We start from the raw sequence: 20724 nt of genomic DNA, 5'->3' as shown, positions 1-20724 counted from the left end.
TTAGTTTGTGATCTCCTAGCATCACTATTATACATAATGCAGTGCATAATATTTTACATACTTGCAGTGGTTATGATAACTCAAAACATGTTCAGCATTTTTTACATAACAGACTATCTTACTCAAGACTGTACGGGTATTATTATTTTGTGCATACGTTACAGACACGTTTATCAGATTTTCATGTATCTAAAACATTACAGTTGTGTGAGCAAGTGTTACCTACGTTAAAGGATATTTTAACCGATATTTCGTGTAGAGTGTTTTTAAACAAACATTCCAATTTAAGTTGTATGTTACTTAAGCTTGTAATATTTGGTAACAAACTCACATAATGTCTGTTATGTTGACTGAAACTACTGAGCACACTACAAGATACTGCAGAAAAATCAAGCTAACAAACTGAAACTACCAAGTCAGCTTTTGATCTTATGTACAGATTAAACTCTCAAGCAATACGTTCAATGGCGTAAAAACATAGGTCAACATGAACATATTATCATTACTACAACATTAAACATACAACATTAATAATGCATAAATTCTGTTAAATAAAATATATATATAAAAAACACTAGATTAAAATTAATAAAGGAAGTGTACAAATCAAAATTTTCAATTCAATTATGAAGCAGTATACAGAGCACAACTGAATTGGATAGTAACTGAAAAATAATTTAATCTTCTGCAACAAGAACTGTTTACTTAATTTTCATTAGGCTTGAGGTACCCAACTATAACTCCAACAAATTATTTTTATTAATCTTAGTTCTTCGGCTTACACAGTCAGTGTCATGTTTTAAAGGTTCTTGTTCACATTTACTATTCCGGTCTTATTGTGGAGAGAGCTACCTTCAATCAGAAGACATTTACCTCACTGGGTGAATTGAACTCGGTTTCAGTAACATCTCTGGACTAAATATCTTCCCAAAGAGAGACTAAAATATTTCAAAGAAAATTTCTTTAATCTATATGAACCAGAGCATTTATAAAATATTTTAAATTGTTAATAAAGAGGTGTTAAATTTTTATTTAGAAAATATCATAAGGACCGACTCACCCAAGTTTTAAAAATTGGCCGAATAAATAATATTAATACACTTTACCGATCTTTCTTCAACTCATTATTTCTACATTTAGTACAGTGTAATCGTATACTTTTCAAATCACTGACAAAGTGTCAACAAATTAAAATTGTTCTTGTTTTAAACCGGCTTACGTTATAAGAGACAAACAGTTCTCCCTCATATTCTCAGCTTTAAAAAAATGAGTTTTTAAATTAATTTTTTGCAGGCGAAAACTGTAGAAACTGTTAGTTGAATGCTAAAGAGATAAATTCTTACCCGAAGATCCTCCTGTAGACAAAAGAATACATTACTCATAGAACAGGTCTGCCAATAAATTTGTACATGACATGATGGAATGAAATGAAGTCAGAGGAATTGCACAGAAATGCTGAAGCTGGCATAAGTGGAATTAAGAAACAAACAATAAAACACTAATGACAAACAGGTCATTCAACTCACAACATTCTCTTGTACATCATAATTACCAATATTCACTGAATGCAAAACAATACAATAAAATAAATGCCTTTTCAAAAGTAGTTTGATACAAATCACCCCTATAAAATAATATCTGATAACTTTCACAACATCTTTACAATAATCGGAAATCATAAAATCAGTAATCCAGCACAAAATTAGTAAAAATTATTAATCCTAAATGTGAGATTTCTTTAAAATACACTGGATAACATCTCCTCATAAAGGTTTTGTAATTTGGTTAATTGTTCTGTTCTTATCAACACAGGCTACAAATTAAATTAATTTAATTTAATGTACACAAATTTCTATAAACTGTACTATAGTAACACACATCTGCAGGCATATTATGGATGGCTTGGGCAAATATTCTCTAAATTTTAACCCTCCAAATGATGATAATCAATCACATTAAAATAATGGGCCATTTTCAAACAAACATATTACTCATCTTAAATGTTACTTTTTAAATATAAAAATTATACTCAATTATTATGTATTATAATTCCAAGTTTCCATAAAAAAATGTGATACTATATATAAAAAAAACTCTTATTGTGTCAAATAAAAGGAAACCTTATTGACCAAGAAAGTAATAAAATGCTTAACATCATTTTTTCACGTTTAAGGTACATGTTTTTCAAAATAAATCGATAAAAACTTAAAATGTACAAAGTCTTCCAAATTTAATTTTGAACAAGAAAAATGTCCCAAATACTATTTAGAATAAAAACTAAACTGATGAATGGAAAAAGCAATAGCCATGTTAAATTGGTTACAATAAGAAAATAACATAGACTACCTGAACAAGTGCTTAATAAATATTATTTTAAAATAAACTATTTTCAAACAATCTCGGATACGAATATGAGGAAATAAACCAAAATGTCTGCTACAATACAAAATTTAATGAACAGAAATTATAATATACAACAAAACCATATCCATCAAACGACATTTTGCACTAGAAAAAAGTGACAATTTAAAGCGTACTAACAGCTGACTATATCAGCCGTCTGTCATTGCTACAAATTTTCCTAACTTTCAAAGTAGTAATTCCAGTTTGGTCAGGAAAGATATAAATCTTTCTTATGCTGTAAACCTATTAAAAATGTACTGAATAATCTATTCAGCTGTAATGTAACAAATATGAATATATCATACAGTGTGGTAATATGCACTTACAACGTTAAGAAGGTATTTTCTTCATTAATTTTTTCGTGAATACTTTCCTGTTATGAATACACTTGGTGGTTGTTGCTCATTTTAGTTAAGATTCCAATTTTTACCATTAATTTGTTAGTGACTATAAAGACAGTTTCAAGGAATATAGATTTGCTGGAAATTGTTTTTACTTAAGGTAATAACTCCAATAGAAAAAAAACACTCTTTTGCTTCACCTTTTTTAACACACTTCCCAAACCTCATATCATTAATTCTTCTACTTTTTTGAGGTATCCATTTCACACCATGAAAAACAAATGGACAGTAAAAATTACTTTGTAACTGTAATGAGAAGTTTGTTGTTAGTTTTAATAATTTTCACTGCACTGTGTATATCAATGACACTTCTGCTCTCTATAAAAAATACTTCATTTCTGCCACATGTGAATCATACTTCTATACAATCCTGAACCTGGCCATCCTACAAAACTAGATTGTGATATGCAGGCTGTTGTTTTTCTACTTCTTTTTCATTGCCTGTTTGCTGGCTGATTAATATAAAATAAAAATTAAATATCATTCTAAAATTTAAATTAAATACGATATTAGGATCTTTAAACGCATTCAGAATGAAGATTAATTTCCGCACTTTTCAATAATAATGGCAAACAGTAATAGATTTGTTTTTTAATGTTAAATGTTTAAGTATAATGAGAAAAGAGTGCATTCGCTATTTGCTACAGAAGAATTATTTCAATATGTTTTTTTTTAATGCTTATCCGTGTAACCTACAAAATTAAACAATTGTGCGCCCTACAGGGTACATGATTATCTGAGATATTTATTTAAGTGCGGGATCAAATTTAACAAACCCTAACAGGCAAACAATAAAAACGCAATAAGTAACTGCATAACAATGTTAACCGTATCCGGCGAACAACACACTTTGCAAAAGCCCAGTGTGTATCTAATCAGGTACATGACAATGGATGTGAAAGATCGCATGTACCTGATGGGGTTCACATTGTTGTGAACGTGTTAACTCAAAATAATAATTGTTACTCCAGTTATTTGAACTATGACAACTTGCAAATAGCTGATTAAATTGGGAAAAACTGAGAGTGCTAGGTAGACAATAGACAATATTCTGTATTTATAACTTATGAGATTAGAATGGTGTCTTAGAAACACAAATAAAGATAGAAACACTTGCCTTTAATTCTTAAACTTTTATACACACAGGGTAACTAATATGAGCTAAGCAGTATTACGATTTCCCACTTGTAGTGGTCTGCTGCAAATTTTGGCTTTAATAACGAGAATAGGAGTAATCTTTTATACATAATGATATTAATTTTTTAATCAAATGTTTAAAAAATAACAAACAATGACATATTGAGTTATACTCCTCCTCTAAAAATAACTATATAGACTTAAAGTTAACAGTACAAATCACATTATTTTCACATACTCTTTGACATTGCTTATTATACTCCTCTCATTTCCATTATACTCCAAGATCTCCTATACTGTCTTTATTGGAAAATATGAGAGGTAGGAAAAGAGAGGTCGGGATGACTGTAGGACAGAATAACAGACTGAGAGGAAGAAGTGTGCTTATACTCTTCACAATGGTGCTAGATGGGAAGATGACGAGCTGGTCAAAAGGAGTATCAGGTAATGGAAGATTAATGAAATGGAACATGATAGTATCAGAGAATGTTGGTAAAGAAGGATGGTCAAGATCATAGAGTACATGGATGAATGAGGAGGAAAGGTGACTGACACATTTTGGAATAAGATGGAACTTGACAGTATGGGGGGGAGTAGATAAAGAAGGACATTCAATATCATAGAGTACATGGATGAATGAGGAGGAAAGGTGACTGACACATTTTGGAATAAGATGGAACTTGACAGTATGGGGGGAGTAGATAAAGAAGGACATTCAATATCATAGAGTACATGGATGAATGAGGAGGAAAGGTGACTGACACATTTTGGAATGAGATGGAACTTGAAAGTATGGGGGAAGTAGATAAAGAAGGACACTCAAGATCATAGAGTACAGAGATGAATGAGGAGGAAAGGTGACACATTTTGGAATGAGATGGGACTTGATAGTATGGGAGAAAGAAAGTAGATATAGAGGACACTCGAGATCATACAGTACATGGATGAATAGGGAGAAAAGTGACACATTTTGGAATGAGATGAGGTTCTGTAGGAGACAGAATATGGAGTGAAGTAATAGAAAAGAAGATGAGAAAACAGATGTTAAAAAGGATCATGATTGAGTGACTGGTGTGATTTGGGAAAATGAAGGCGATATGGAAGAATGATTGTTAAAGATGTTAAGAGAAGAGCAGTAACTGCTAATCTACTGGAACATGGAAGTTGGCAAAACCAAGCAGAGCCAGTGATGCTGAAAATCTTTAAGAACTTGTCTATATATCTCAACATTGTGAGATACACTTCATAAAGTTGTAGCAAGTTTTATTAAACTATAACAAATCTAAAATATACAAGGCAGTGACAAAAATAACTATCCACCACCAAACGATAAACGATGTAACCAAGGACGAACAAATGGATCCTTACCGAAGACGGAGGCCAGAGGGGAGTCCTGAAAGAAGGAGCCGCATACCAACGAGAGCAGGTTGGTGATGATATTGTCGCCTCCGCCCCCAAGAGGTGACGAGGATGATACCTCTAGAATACAACAACACATTACGCACACACGCACCAACACCAACACACTCACAGACGCAGAGCATGGGATATTCCAGAACGTAGGTCAAGTTGTAACAAAAACAAAACAGTGCAAGACAACCTCTTACAATTTATAAAACTGTAGTCATTAAAATTTTGAAAATAGTAAAGTGTTGACACGTTTCAGACTCAAGAAATAATCAAGTATACGTGACCTAATCACTTTCATGCAATGATTCAAACAGGACCAGTTCCAGGGCGATGTAGAAACAAAATTATTTGTTTTGCTAGTAAGATCAATAATAATTGCCTGCTGTGTATACCAAGACCTATTTTTGGTATGACTTAAACATGTGTTATGCCATCTTGCTGTAAGTATCTTGAGACATGTCTACAGCTAATACTGTTTGCCCTCAGTAAGCTAGCCATTACCTTTGTGGTTACTGCTTAAATAATTTGTCAGTCTCAAGATGTTACCGAGTGTGGGTTAGATGTAATGAGTGTTTTTATTTTAAATCAACATCTTATTTGTAAACACACTTGCTATATATGTACATAATCTTGAGGTTAAACGTGAAATTGCTTATGTATCATCTAAAGCATAAAAGAACCAAACATGATTCAATTATGCCCGAAACGTTTGTACATCAAGTACACTCTTCAGGCAAAATGTTCAAATAAGTTTGTCATGAATATTCTTGGAGCAATTAGGACAAATTTTTAATTCAATGTAAATATTTATTTGTGGAGTCACCTGAAGTGAAATCTTTGATTCTGAAAAGTCTCCCACAAAATACAAATTTACATTGCAAATCTGTGTAATTTTTATTAGTTACATTAAATCTAAGTCTTTCAAGAAAATTGTTACTAACCTACTGCGTTCCACATATGAACTGAGTCTGACATCCTTAATTCGCTACTTCACTCCATAGGTGAGCACGGTTCTTCATTGTTGTGTCAGCCATTGTGTATTTCAAACAAATATAATGTTAAGTTCCATAACTTCTATTTTAATTATAATTTAAGATTGAGTTGTTTTGACCTTGACATAGAATGTAAAATATTGTAAATATAAATATAAAACACCAAATAAAATGTATTTTAGTAACTATTTTATAAACTTAGCAAATGGTGTTTACAAGTAATGAGTAAAAAAGTACTGTTATCATTTACTGAATAATCATTTAAAAAATACAAAATGCTCTAGGAACCAAAAACAAACATGTTTTAAAATTATACATTTTCTTAATTATGTATTTTCCAAAACTGAAAGAAATGTCTTCCATACCTTAAAAATTCTAAATTGAACATTTTAGGTACCGTAGCTAAATACCATAGGTCATAAAATATATGCATAACATGTGTATTGAGCGTATCTGGCAGTGTATTGAGTGATATAATAAGAGTTCCAAGAGGTTTAATAAGAAAAGAAAATTATTGCTGAAAAACGAACACAATACAATTTTATCTTAACATATTTTCACTGAAGATGACTACTCACAGAGATGTCTAAATCTTGAGATTTAAACTGCGTTAGAATTGTTTCAACATGATGTCAACTAGACATCTTATAACTCCAATATGATTACAACTGATTGTTATATCAGAGATGTTAAAGCAAAACAAAATTAAACAAGTTTATTAAAAAGTTTATATCAAGATGGGCAGCTTCACTTTTTTTAAACAGTTAATCTGTTGAGATGTTTCTAACAGCTTTCAAGTTAGTTCTGGTTATGTTTTCTGGCATGTACGGCAAGGAGTGTGTTTACGTATATCCCTGCAAACGGTACTAAAATGATATTCTGTCATAATTTAAATCTATTATAAATATGATTAAAAATGACTGAATTACTGGAGCTGGTCCTGAGTTTAAACCATCACTTTGTTCATTCATTTATTTGTCTCATGTAGGGAATGATTCAAAATAGGTTCATTAATTGAATTTATTCAAACTGCAATTCACCTCATACATACAGTATATATTGCAATTTCTACAAATTTACTTTAGATATGTATATATGAATTGAATTTGACCTATACCAGTGCGAGTAAGATATCCGGGTTAAAGATATCTATATCCTCTGGATTTTCTTATCAGTAAATCTCTATCACTCAATTAAAATGGCACACAGGGAACTGACAATAACACAAAGGGAGAAATTCAATAATACTAGGAAATAAATCAAGAACAAATAGAAACTCAAATGAACAAGACAAACAAACAGTAAGAAGCAAAACTTAGGTTTTTCCTAATAATCAAACTTACAATCAAAGCTGTAAACACATTTAAAGCATGTAGCTGAAGCTATGGAAAGGCTAGAACAAATCAGGCAACTAACTGTTTAAGAACAAGTTACATTTACGTAGGATACGCAGATATAGTAAATGCTCAAGCTGTGTGATAAATGACGATGTTATGATTATGACGTAAGTTTTGATACATGGTTACTGCAGCGAGTGGCAACGGCTATTAGTGCTTCAAACCACTCCATAACTAGGCTATATTTCATTTCATCAAAACTGCATGCATTTGCGTTTCTTTTGTTGATAGCCCAAATTTGTCGAATATTCCCTTTGAATATTTTAATTGTAAACGATATTAAAATATTCTGAGTTGGTAATTCATACAGCATAAAATATCATAAATGTGTGCATACCTGATTAAAATATAGGGTTATGGTTAAGTTAAACTAATATAGCTATTACTCGTACCTTATTTGGTTCATCTTTACGATGAATATTTTAAGATTTAATATTATTTTCAACTACAGTACTGGAACTACTAGGCCTAGTCATCTCTTTTTTTTAATCTTCAATATTAATAACTGTGTAAAATATTTAGAAGTATATAAAAGTAAGAACTACTTTTAATATAATGTTAAGCTAAAATTTGATACCAACAAAATTTTGACAAGTGGAAATATTTTCTTGTAATTAATTTTTTTACTATTGTACGTAATTTTAATAGACGATTATTTATCTTATAACGGCATGGCATGCATTTTAACGTAACCATAATAATATCACAAAAACCTCAAATAGTAACATTATAACTCACAGACAATCATGGTTTTCCATAATATTTTAGAATATTAATATACTATAATAAAATTTTAAACATGAAGTGCTTCAACAATTTTTCAATATTATAGGGGATTGTTCCTAAACACCAAACAAATATAAAATCCTGTACAAACATTTTTCTAAAACGCTTAGTTTTTCATCCATCTGTATGTATTTTTTATTTAATCCCTTATCAAAACATAAAAGTATTTTTGTACCTAAAAGTATGTTGTTTTGTTGAATTTTTCCTTTCTTACAGAGGCAATTACGTCAGTAGCACACTTTTCCGCAATCACTATGAACGTAATATTACCTCATAAACCATGAAGGGGTTATTTTATTTATTAAGTTAGTTTTTTTAATTTGGCACGACTCCCTATTTCCTTTGGCCTAATTTGTGATCAATATCAATAATTCCACTAGCTTCAAAATGATCACTACTTTCAAACCACACAAATGTCTAAAATTATTAAAATATATATTCACAATTGGCCTACAAATTAATTGCTTCGTACCTTATTTTGATAAAATTGTATTCAAAATAACTGAGAAAATACAGTTTATTTTTTAAATAATCATATATAATTTACATAAATACTTTTGAACAAGACCAGTAAAATTTATTTTTCTCAATTATGTTTCATCCAATATAAAAAATAAGGTACCAAACATTTATAATTTTTGGGGTTACTTGTTCATAATGCTTTGTGTTTAAGTTTTGTTGTTATATATGTTACCGGCAAAGTGTAAAATCAGGCATTGTATAGAATACCTAGGCATTCTATACATTGCCAAAAGTAAGCAGGCAAAGTGTGAAATTTTAAACATTTCATACTTTGCCTAGGCATTCTATAGAATGCCTGCTGGAGTTCAGGCAGAGTTAAAAATCTGTCTGTTCCATTGTTTTCAAGTTACAACGTGCTTGCCTCACCTACTCCCCCCGCCCATCCCCTCTATAACGCTGCTCTCAGTTCTGTTCCGTCACACCACAGTATTGTGCTAGGCCTACGCTTCAGTTCTGTTCTGTCGTGCCACTGTATTGTTGCTTGAAAATGTCACAAGTGAACAGTAGTATCAGTAGTTCTAGTGATCGTTTATCGCTAATGAAACTTCGTTTTAGTGCCGAACTTGTAAAAATTCGGAATGCAAGTGCTAAAAATAGTGTTTTTTTGACTGAAGACGAATATAAGAAGCTGGTGTTGGAGGTCGAAGAAGCCAAGGCCAAGCCCAGAAAGGAACCTCGTCACTACTGGCTACTCAACAGGTATGATGTAATGATCGTAGAAAATGTGCAAAAACTAATACACCCATTAAAACAAGGAGACAGTGTTGTAAAATTTTATGTCCACGATTCAGATTTATTTACTGTTCTCCATGAAGCTCATGTAGCTATTGGTCATGGTGGAAGAGATCGAATGTTAAAAGAGCTAGATATTAAGTACAAAAATGTTACACGTCATGATGTTGAGCTATATATTAGTTTGTGTGAGCCATGTCAGAAGAAACAAAAGGGTTCGAAAAGAGGAGTGGTAGTAAAGCCCCTGATTTCATCAGAATTTAATTCTCGTTGTCAAGTAGATTTAATTGATTTCCAGTCACAGCCCGACAGGGAGTTTAAGTTCATAATGGTCTATCAGGATCATTTGACAAAATTTGTGATTCTTAAGCCTCTCAAAACTAAAACCGCTGAGGAAGTAGCATATCACCAAGTATATTGCAGTCAGACAATGGAAGGGAGTTTGCAAACAAAATAGTTTACAATTTAAAAGATTATTGGCCTACGTTAAAAATCGTTCATGGCCAACCACGTCATTCTCAAAGTCAGGGTAGTGTAGAACGTACAAACCAAGATATTGAAAACATGATTTCGACTTGGATGCAAGATGAAAAAACTGACCGTTGGAGTGAGGGATTGAGATTTGTGCAACTTATGAAAAATAGAGCTTTACATTCAGGAATCAAAAGAACGCCCTATGAGGCTCTCTTCGGCTGTAAAGTAAAGGTCGGTCTTACAACATCTTCTCTGCCTCGAGACATTTTGGATTCCATTAACAGCGAAGAAGATTTGGAAAGAGTGGTTAATAACATGCACACAACAGAAACACAAACAATGTCAAGTCTAGAACCTCCACTCCAAACCGATCATAACACTTCAGAAGTTAATTAGGCAACCGTTGATGTCTCGGTCAGTTCTAGCCTTCTACAAATGTGTAGCGTTTGTTTGCAGCAAACTAATGAGAAACAAAACTGCACAAAATGTTTAGCGGACATACATATTTCATGTGGCCATTCAATTCAGGGGTGTGATGATACTGAAAAAACCCTGTTGTGTGTCCCTTGTTTTAATTCGAAAAATATTGATAAAGAGAGGAAGAGGTCAAAAGCTTGTCTTGAAAAACAAGCTAAGAAAATGAAAGCTAATTCCGATAAAAAGTTTCTTCCCGTCACCAAAGGAGTCACTGTTCGTGTTCCAATTCCTGACGTTGACAAAGGAAGAGGTGACTTGAGAAATATTCTGGCAGTGGTCATGGATACGACAGAAGATGGGTTTTACAAATTAGGGACCGCCAACGGAGTTTTGAAACAACTGTACGCAAGGTCACAGTTTACAGTTTGCCAAAAAAGCCTAGTTCGAGTAGAAGACGTGCCTGATCAAGAAACAGGACTTCGTACCGTTGCAACAGCTCAGTCAACAGGAAGCGGCCAAGGATTTGTGAGATGCACTTGCAAAACTAAATGTCAAACCAAACAATGTGCTTGTGTTAAAAACAATCGAAAATGCAACTCGAAGTGCCATAGTTCTCTTTCCTGCTGTAACAAGTAATTTAAATTTTACTCTAGTAAAATATGAGGATTTTCAGATCCTATGTTTAATACATTTCATGTTTGTTATTTGCAATAAACAATTTTTAACAATGTTGTTCATTTTATACTTTGCCTGCAAAACTTTCGACATTCTATATAATGCCTAGGCATTATACACAATGCCTAGGCAAAGTTTGTACAATTGTTAAGAAATGAGTTTATTTCATACTTTGCCTGGATTCACTCGGCAATGTATACAATGCCTAGGTATTCCATACAATGCCTGAATTGTACACATTGCCGGTAACATATATATTTTAATAAAATTTGTAATAACATTTAAAACAACAATTTTTACAAATTTAACACTTTAACCACCGATTTTTGTATGGCGGATTTAGATGCATACTAATACTTCCTAGCGTCAAGTATTTTAGTTGCCATTTTGAAGCTGGGAGAATTATTAGCCAAAAATTAAATTGTGGAATGATATACAGGAATTTAGTTAAATTTCCCTAATAGTACCTAATAGTACTGAAACATGACTACTACTGCATATGTGCTATTATTAGTTTTTTAAGGTTTATAATGTATAAAATATAGTGCGATGAATGTATTATAAAAGACAATTTTGATCATTTATGAAATACTAAAACACCCATTAAAAACCGATGTACGAATGAAAGACCCTCTCCTCCAGTGTTAGCTACATTACCGTTGCGCATTGCGTAATCAAGGATCTCCTTCAGCTCCATCCAGTCGACCTCCATGTCCTCACCAGCCAGCTTGCGGAAGAACTCCTTCACCTTCTCGTCGGCCTTCTTCATCTCCGGAGCGGGTTGTGGCGGCTCTATTACCTGCAACAACACACAACCAGCTCAACTAAAATAGTTCCTTGTAGAAATTACAGCAATACAGAAAGTAGTGAACGTATTATATTGATGTGTTAATTTCATTGAACTAACTCTATTTTTTAATGATTGCACTGGCTCTTATGGTTGTTTTTGTAACTAACCAGAGATTGATTTTAACTTATTACATCTCAATTGTGCAAGAAACACACACATAACATACATACTTTTGTTCTTATATTATTTAAAATATTTAATTACAAATTAAGTCAAAATTTCTTTGGAAGCAAATAAAATCCTTATCTGGAGAATATAAAGGACTTGTTTTTAGTACCTAGATTCAAAATACATAAACAATGTAAATTAGTAATTTAAAGTTATTATTTTTGGACTTGTAAACTTGTTCTTTATTAATATTGTTGGCCTAGCAGATATACTATTTTACTATTCAGTCAAAGCCACTAGATGGTATAAATTAAACATCCATAATTGTTAATGTGATAATATTAGATTAATATACAAAAACAACACAAGAATGACAAATGTCAAGTAATAATTTTAACTTTTGCACACAAAAGTCATTTGTGCAGTTGGAATGTGAGTTGTTTGTTGGTTTTTGGCACAGAGTTGTCAATTCGTTGACAGCTACAACTTTGCTTTGTTGATCTGAAGAGGACCAAAAGTTTGTGTAGTGTATTGCACCTGACATGATTTATGTCTTGTTACACTAACAGTTGTGTATGTTTTCACAGATCTGTGCAAGAGCAATTTGCGCAAGTTTCGATTATCCACTTTGTCAATGGTTTAGTTGAGTACAAACAGTTATGTCTGACTTGTATAGAAAAGGTATTAAACTACAGTTGATTGTTAAATGTTATGGAATGTTGTTATGATTGCTGATGATTGTGTTATGATGATGTTCGAACGGCACATTAATTATGTAAATTATGGTGAGTAAATAGCTGAGGGTGTATTAAGGCTATGTTTGTGATATGATCAAAAAATGTTTAGTGTTAATAAAAACTAGGGAACTATTATTTAAAATACCAAAACGCTACTAACACAATTTCTATTAATATGAAGAAGATGATGCTATATGAAGTAATAGGATATTAAACTACAGGTAAAAAAATCTAGTGAATTTTCATTGATACTTAAAATAACAAATTAGTATGTTTCTGACATAAAATATTGTGTCAGCTCAGACCAATAATCTGAATATCTTTGGAAGAACAATGTTCTTAGTTATAACTGTTAATAAAAGAAATAACTCAGAGATTCTAAAGAGATTATACTTTGAAAAGCAAAGCCAAACCAACAATTAGCGAGGTTACTTTACAATTTGAAGAAATTCTTCAGGCATTCATGCATTTTTAAATGTTAGACAAAGCGAAAACTGCCTATATTGCAGACAATATCATGATAGTCCAATAATGATGATGAATAATGTTAGTCAGAAACTACACGTTAGGACGTTTGTTATCGGTACTAATGATTTATTACAAGTATCTAACGATTGTATTTGCTTTTTTCAATCAGTGATTTAATTTATTTGAATCAGAGTATTGATTTATTTACAAAGAATACGTTGTACCTGTTGAAGTGTAAAAAGGTTAGAAACAAAACACATTTACTAGTTTTGTATTGGAAAAATGTAATTTAATAATGCATATCGCATTTCCTGGGAAATCATGTCAAAGACAAAATTACCTACTCCTAAAACATGTATTAATTCTAGGATTAGGATTCTATTTCAGTTTGGCTGGGAATAACACAGAAAACCCTCTCACAACCAACATAAAATATTACCACATTGGCTTTTACAGTCCTCATCCTAAGTCCTCCGTGGTAGTACCGGTCCTGTCATCCACAACGTGTTAGTAGCATTGATACTATACATATCAAATTATACGACCTAAATATTTATTTACTAAACACTATAGATAGTAAAGATTTATTAAAATATGTAACAAAATTACAAGCAAAATAAAAACAAATGCACAAACTAATTCCATTGAAGTCTGCACAATACAAAACAGCAATAATGGCTTAAATACCATGTCATTATAGGCATACGCTTCCGCAAATCAAAATTTAGATGCAGTACGTTCTTTTATGAGAATACAAAGCAAATATACAAAAGGATTGGGCTAGTTTATATGATTATTATACTTTAAAATGCTTGGTAGAGTTATCTATGAGGTGGCAGAAACTGATTTGCCAGTAGCCAATAGCAGGGTAGCTTTAATAGGGGAGCGAACACTATCTTATAGCTTAATGGCCAATGCTCTGTATAAAGTAGAACGTTTACAATGAATTTAACTTCTCATAGCTGTAATTTTGATAAGCTTTAAAATACATTTTCGTTGGCCCTACAACCTCTTTAATTGTTATAGATACATTTACAAAGATTTTAAAATACATGTTACAGTATTAATTGGTTTAAAACTCAAAAATTTTATGCACATTCAAAACTTAGATTACACTTGAGACTATGAATGTTGCATTACAATTACACAAAATTTATCATTTTGATCGGACAGGTATTCAAGACCTCCCCCAAATTGGACACAAATTATTGTGTGGCTTACTCCACACAGTCTCTGACATGCCACTGTAGCAAAGTATGTTCATACTGCAACACTAACTAATTAGAGATATCAGTTCTACAAATTAGCGAGTGGACATCCACTAATACTAAACCAGAAACTCACATGTTTTATCTGAAACAGGACAATACATGTTTGTGAACATCATACATGATGGTAAATGTTCAATTAACATACTAGCACTGCAAGAAAAGTAATTAAATATGGGATTTAATAAAACTAACACTTCCTACATCCTTTTCATCAATGAACAGAAATCTAAAAAATTACTTTGTAAGTTCTTCAGCCGTTTAACTGTAAAAGTTACATAAGAGTAATAATGTGGGAAGTAGTCTATTAAAACATAAATACAAACATTACAGTTATACTTAGTAACAAGAAAGTTATTTACAAAATCAAGACTTAAATTTTTAATAACAATGTAAATGATAAAAAGGATGAATGGAGAATCCAATCATATTTTGGCGTACCTTTGTAAGCCAATCTGCAAGGTTAATATTTTTATTTACTTCAGTTTGACTAATTTATATTACAATGCACAATTAAATGAAGAGTTTCGGAACTACTAGTATTTTTATTAGTTGCAGGGCTACCAATTTAATAGACTTCACCATAAAATTAACTTACTCCTCCCTAGAACAATACAATGTGAAAAAACTATTCATATGTCTCACTTAAAATACGAGGCATATCTAAAAAGTAAGTGTACTGAAGCTCTCACTCTCTGAGGGATTTTTTTTCTACATGTTGGCTACACTGCCTGTGTTTATAATGACATAAAAACTGCATATAGTGATAAAGCTATGAATCGTACGAGTGTGTTCAAGTGGTATTATGATTTTGTTTAAACCATCTTGTACATCTATTCATGATGGTCACAGAAGCGGAAGATCTTCAATTGTAACTGCAATTCTGGAAAAAATTGAAAATGTGCAACAATTCGATCACATATTGACAGAATGAACTTTCTGCGATATTTCCACAAATCTCCAGATCTCGCGCTACAGAAACCATTGGATATTTGAAAATGTCAGCGAGGTGAATCCCTAACCAGTTGACATACCAACACAAGTTGAATCGAGTGGGGGCTAGCAGGAGTTTTTGAGACGCTTCAAACTCGCTACAAATAAATTTTTCCATTTCAGTGTGGAATTATGCAGTTTTACATCATTATAAACCTCAACTGAAGTTTTTCTTTCTTAAATTATTTTCTGGTGAATTAGGACAAAAATCACCAAAAGTGTAAATTTCAGGTTTAAGCATATATTCTTTAATGGTTTTTTTAAAAGCCTTTCATGTAGGAATCTTCCTCCTTACTAAAGGTAGTTTATTAGTTAGTTATTATTAGTTTGCTCCTGTGTTTTAGTTAAAATTTATGTGGTTCTTTTAAGAAAGTATATAAGTTTTTTACACCAATCTGTGAAGAAAGTCGGCTTGGTTTGGTATCAGGTGACATTTTTAACAAAAATAATAACAGTGGAGAAGTTATCATAGAAAACTATTTTAATTTTCCAATAAGAACAAGATTATTGCTTAGAGATAAGGGGGATCTTTATCAGCGATATTGATAAGGAGGGCCTGGCTGGCAGGAATCTTGACCTTTGTACTGCTGTGAGTTATGGACAACTAGATCATCCTTATCTCTCAACTGTCAAGCTCTCTGTTGCTTGATTGTAAATAAGCAGACTAATAATAAGTGTGTTTCATGAGTAAATAATATTAAAATTTTTAAAACTGTTATTATTGTTTAAAATTTTATTATTGTTATTATTTTTATATTTATTGTGACTTTATTCATACTAATATTTGTTTAACTAAATACATTATTCCTATAGACTTGTCATTTGCCACTTATACACAACTAGAGAGTTTTTATTTTTTATCAATACAATGAAAAGGAAAATAGTAAAACATCCCTGTGGAATATGTATGAAAAACATTACAAAAACGTCTCCATCTATTCTTTGTCGTGGTAGCTGTTCATTGTGGCATCACATAAAATGTATTGGTGTGAATAATTATGAACTCAATAAAATAAGTGAACACAAATCAGAATGGATTTGTGAAGTTTGCTCGTCTAACTCAAATATTCAAAATGGACAACACGGTTTTAGTACTATTGCATCCCTAGAAGAAGATGACCTTAAAATAAATAATGAAATTAATAAAACTCTAACAGAATCAATAGAAAGTCTTAATTTAGTAATAAATACAATAAATAAGGATTTAGTTGACGCTAATGTTGAAATAAAAAGGTTATTAAATGAAAATTCATATCTTCAATCACTAATACTCCAAAGAGAAGAAGAGATAATAAAATTGCAAAAAAGTGAACATAAATCTATGGAATATTTTAAGACATCTTCCCCATCAGTTAAAGAATCTTCCAAAACACAGAAAAAGACAACTAAAAAAAAAATTCTGCCACCTAGTTTTTCAATTCCCCTTAATAATAGCTTCCAACCTCTGGAGTGTGTTGAAAATATCCACTCTATCGACAATTTAAAAGCCCCCATTTCAATATCACTTACTGGACCTTCTAAAACTCGACACAGAACTAAAAGTAAAATTCAAAATAACAAGGTGATGAAGAAACAAAAAGTTGATCAAAATAAAATGGAGAAAAGAGTAATGTTGGTGGCGGACAGTCATGGAAGATTTTTGGGACATATTTTACAAAATAAACTTGGTTGTGAATACAAGGTAACAGTAGTGAGTAGTTCTGGAGCACCATTTAATTATGTTGCAAAAAATCTCCTAGAACTGACAGAAGATTTCACTTTCAATGACCAGGCTATATTTTTGGCTGGAACTAACAACATTGATGACATTGGTAATTCATCCAACAAACCCAATAGTTTTGATTATGAAATCTTCAGTAAAGTTACACAGATTACAAATTTAAGTTTAATAAGCATCCCTTTTAGGTTTGATAAACCATTTCTGAACGATGCAATCAGGAAATTAAACAATAACCTTAAACTTATTTCAGACGGTTTAAATGCAGGTTCTTTTATTGATTTGAGATCAATGCAGAGACATCATCATACGAAACATGGACTCCATTTTAATTTATCAGGAAAACACCATCTTGCACATATAATAACCGAACATCTGAAAAAGACTGATATTAAAAAAACGTCAGATGAACAGACATTTATAGATCCTATTAGTGCAAGTCAGAATGCCAGCAGTACTACTCATCAAAGTCTAGACCAAACAACAGACATTGTGGGTGAGCCAAAAGTTCTGTTTGCGGCAACGGATGATCTCTCAGCTGATATTTTAATTCATAATCAAACACTGTCGGCCTCTTTGACATCTCTTGAAGATTTTCCCCCTCTTCCACCACCAGCTTTGATTAATCATAATGTTGTTCCCCTCTGCAAACAAAATCCACAATTACCTATATGCTCCTCCCAGTTTGATGTAGCTAGTGAAAAAGTTACGAGTGTCTCAGAAAATTGTAACAAAGGTTCAACAATTTTTTTAGACTAATGCAAGTAAATGTATGTTGTTTAAGAAACAAAATATTGCAGTTAGAAAGTATATGTAAAGAAAAAAATATTAACTTAATTTGTATATCAGAACACTGGCTGAAACAAAATCAAGTAGATCTATTTGTACCAGAGAATTTTACTCCAGCCAGCGTAGTCTGTAGAAAAACTAGGAAAAATGGTGGAGTTGGTATTTATGTTAAAAATACAATACAATTTTCTGTTGTTGATGTATCTAAATTTAATTTTGAGTTAGATTTTGAAATATGTTGTATAAAATTAATACAAGAAAATATTTTGATTGTGAGCATTTATAGATCTCCAAATGGAGATATTAACAAATTTTTTAACTGTTTTGAGCATGCTGTCAAAAGGTTACTAATTAATAACCAGAGGGTACTCATAGCTGGGGATTTTAATATTGAAATGGGTAATAGTGATAATGGTAATTTGGATTTTTCTAAATTTAGTAACATTCTCAGATCATTTAATCTTTTTATTACAAATAATCAACCTACACGTTTTAATTCCTGCATTGACAATATTATTGTTAATTTTAATAAAAAGCTATTTATTACTACACTTGGTGAACATTGTCTTGCAGACCATGTACCCCTTTTTTTAAAAATGTTTTCCACAAAGCACTTACAGAACAATCAAAACATGTTGCAAGCTAGTAATGGTTTTATTAGAAGGCACAGTGATGAAAGTCTGGATCAGTTTATTTATTATTTAAAGAAAGAAAATTGGGACATGATAGATGATTTTAAACAAAATAAAATTGACATTAAAACACTTTTTAATAGTTTTTTTAAAAAATTTGTTGACTTATGGCACTATTGCTCACCCTTAGTAAAAACCTCAAATAAATCACGGTCTAATAACACTAAACTTGTCAAGTGGTATACACCGGAACTAGCCAAAACAAGAAATGAAATGCTTGCATTATTCACAATTTACAAAAGTTTGAATTTAAGGGGGTCAGAGCAAACTCAGGCAGCTTATAATGTATATATTCAACATAAAAAAAGGTATAGGAATGAATTAACACTAGCAAAAAAAGTTGCAGTTGAGCAGTATATTAGTAAAGCTCCTAACCAATGCAGGGCTGCTTGGAAGGTGATTAGTAATGAACACTCACCTACACACAGTCAAGATGTAAATTTGGATCCTGAGGAATTCAACCAGTATTTCATAAACTCAATTAAAGAGCTTAGTGAAGGAATTCCCCCCAGTCACCATAGTCCTGATTACTTTCTGGGAGAACGAATGATTGATCAAAATTCATTTGTTTGGCTAACAGTTACAGCCGAGGATGTTATAAAGGCTGTGTCAAAATTCTCAAATTCAAAAGCTATGGACTATTATTGGTTGTCGAATTTCATTATTAAAAGTACTATTGAATTTATAAGTGAACCCCTAGCGATAATATTAAATAACTGCATGAATGAGGGTTTTTTTTCACCTTTACTAAAGGTGTCAAAAGTTACTCCAGTGTTTAAGAAAGGTGACAAAAATTGTGTACATAACTATCGTCCAATCTCAATTGTCCCTATATTTTCTAAAATTTTTGAATCAATTATGTACAACCAGCTGAATGGCTATTTTGAGTTTCATAATTTAATTTCAAATAGTCAATATGGCTTCCGCCAGGGAAGATCTACAACTTCGGCTGTATTAAACATAATTGATCATACCCTAGAGGCTTTTGAAAAAAAGGATTCCTCTTCATTAGTTTTATGTGACCTCAGTAAAGCATTTGACAGTGTCCTTGTTGATGTTCTTCTTGATAAGCTTGCATTTTACGGTGTTAGTGATTGTGCTTTAAGACTTATTAAGTCATATCTTTCCAATAGATTGCAATATGTATGTGTCAGGAATAAATGCTCTCAAATGAAAACCGTGGAAACTGGTGTTCCACAGGGTTCTATTCTTGGGCCTTTTTTCTTTATTGTTTATATTAATGATCTTCCTAAAAACCTCAATACTCATTCAGTGATTTACGCTGATGATACCACCTTACTTTCTAGTCATCATAATTTAGACTGTTTGGCACAAATTACCCAACAATCTGAGAAAAGGGCTTATGAATGGTTTGCAGCAAATAAGCTAGCATGCAATTTGGATAAAACACAGTGTATTACTTTAAGCCTCAAACAGGAAATCAATTTGGTATCGGTCAAGCTCCTAGGAATTAATGTAGACTCAAAATTAAACTGGTCAACTCATATAGATACTGTCTGTAACAAAATCTCTAGAGTAAATTACTTACTTTGGAAACTCAAAAGTTTTGTTAGTCCAGAGTATTTAAGATTGGCATATTTTGGGCTTTTTCAGTCGCACATATTGTATGGTCTACTTGTATGGGGTCATTCTTCACATGTCATTGACATTCTTGTGCTACAGAAAAAGGCTGTTCGTAATATTGGAGGAGCCAACCCACTTGAACACTGCAAACCTCTTTTTGTACAATTTCAAA

The 20724-nt window shown here is 31.8% G+C and overlaps 1 protein-coding gene across 19 annotated transcripts in view; it reads right to left on the bottom strand.

Annotated features, from left to right (window-relative positions):
- The window catches only part of LOC124364387 (calpain-A), a 177101-nt gene that overhangs the window by 10800 nt on the left and 145577 nt on the right, over positions 1-20724 (bottom strand). The window contains exon 15 of one of the 19 annotated variants that reach the window (XM_046819821.1): positions 20261-20271. The exons of the other annotated variants lie outside the window; for them this stretch is intronic. Coding sequence (XP_046675777.1) covers positions 20261-20271 — 11 coding nt within the window. The remainder of the gene's footprint in view (positions 1-20260; positions 20272-20724) is intronic. 19 annotated transcript variants of the gene reach the window in all.

The sequence above is a fragment of the Homalodisca vitripennis genome, chromosome 6 (assembly GCF_021130785.1).
Source record: "Homalodisca vitripennis isolate AUS2020 chromosome 6, UT_GWSS_2.1, whole genome shotgun sequence".
Lineage (NCBI taxonomy): Eukaryota > Metazoa > Arthropoda > Insecta > Hemiptera > Cicadellidae > Homalodisca > Homalodisca vitripennis.
This window is presented reverse-complemented; position numbering and strand designations above follow the sequence as displayed.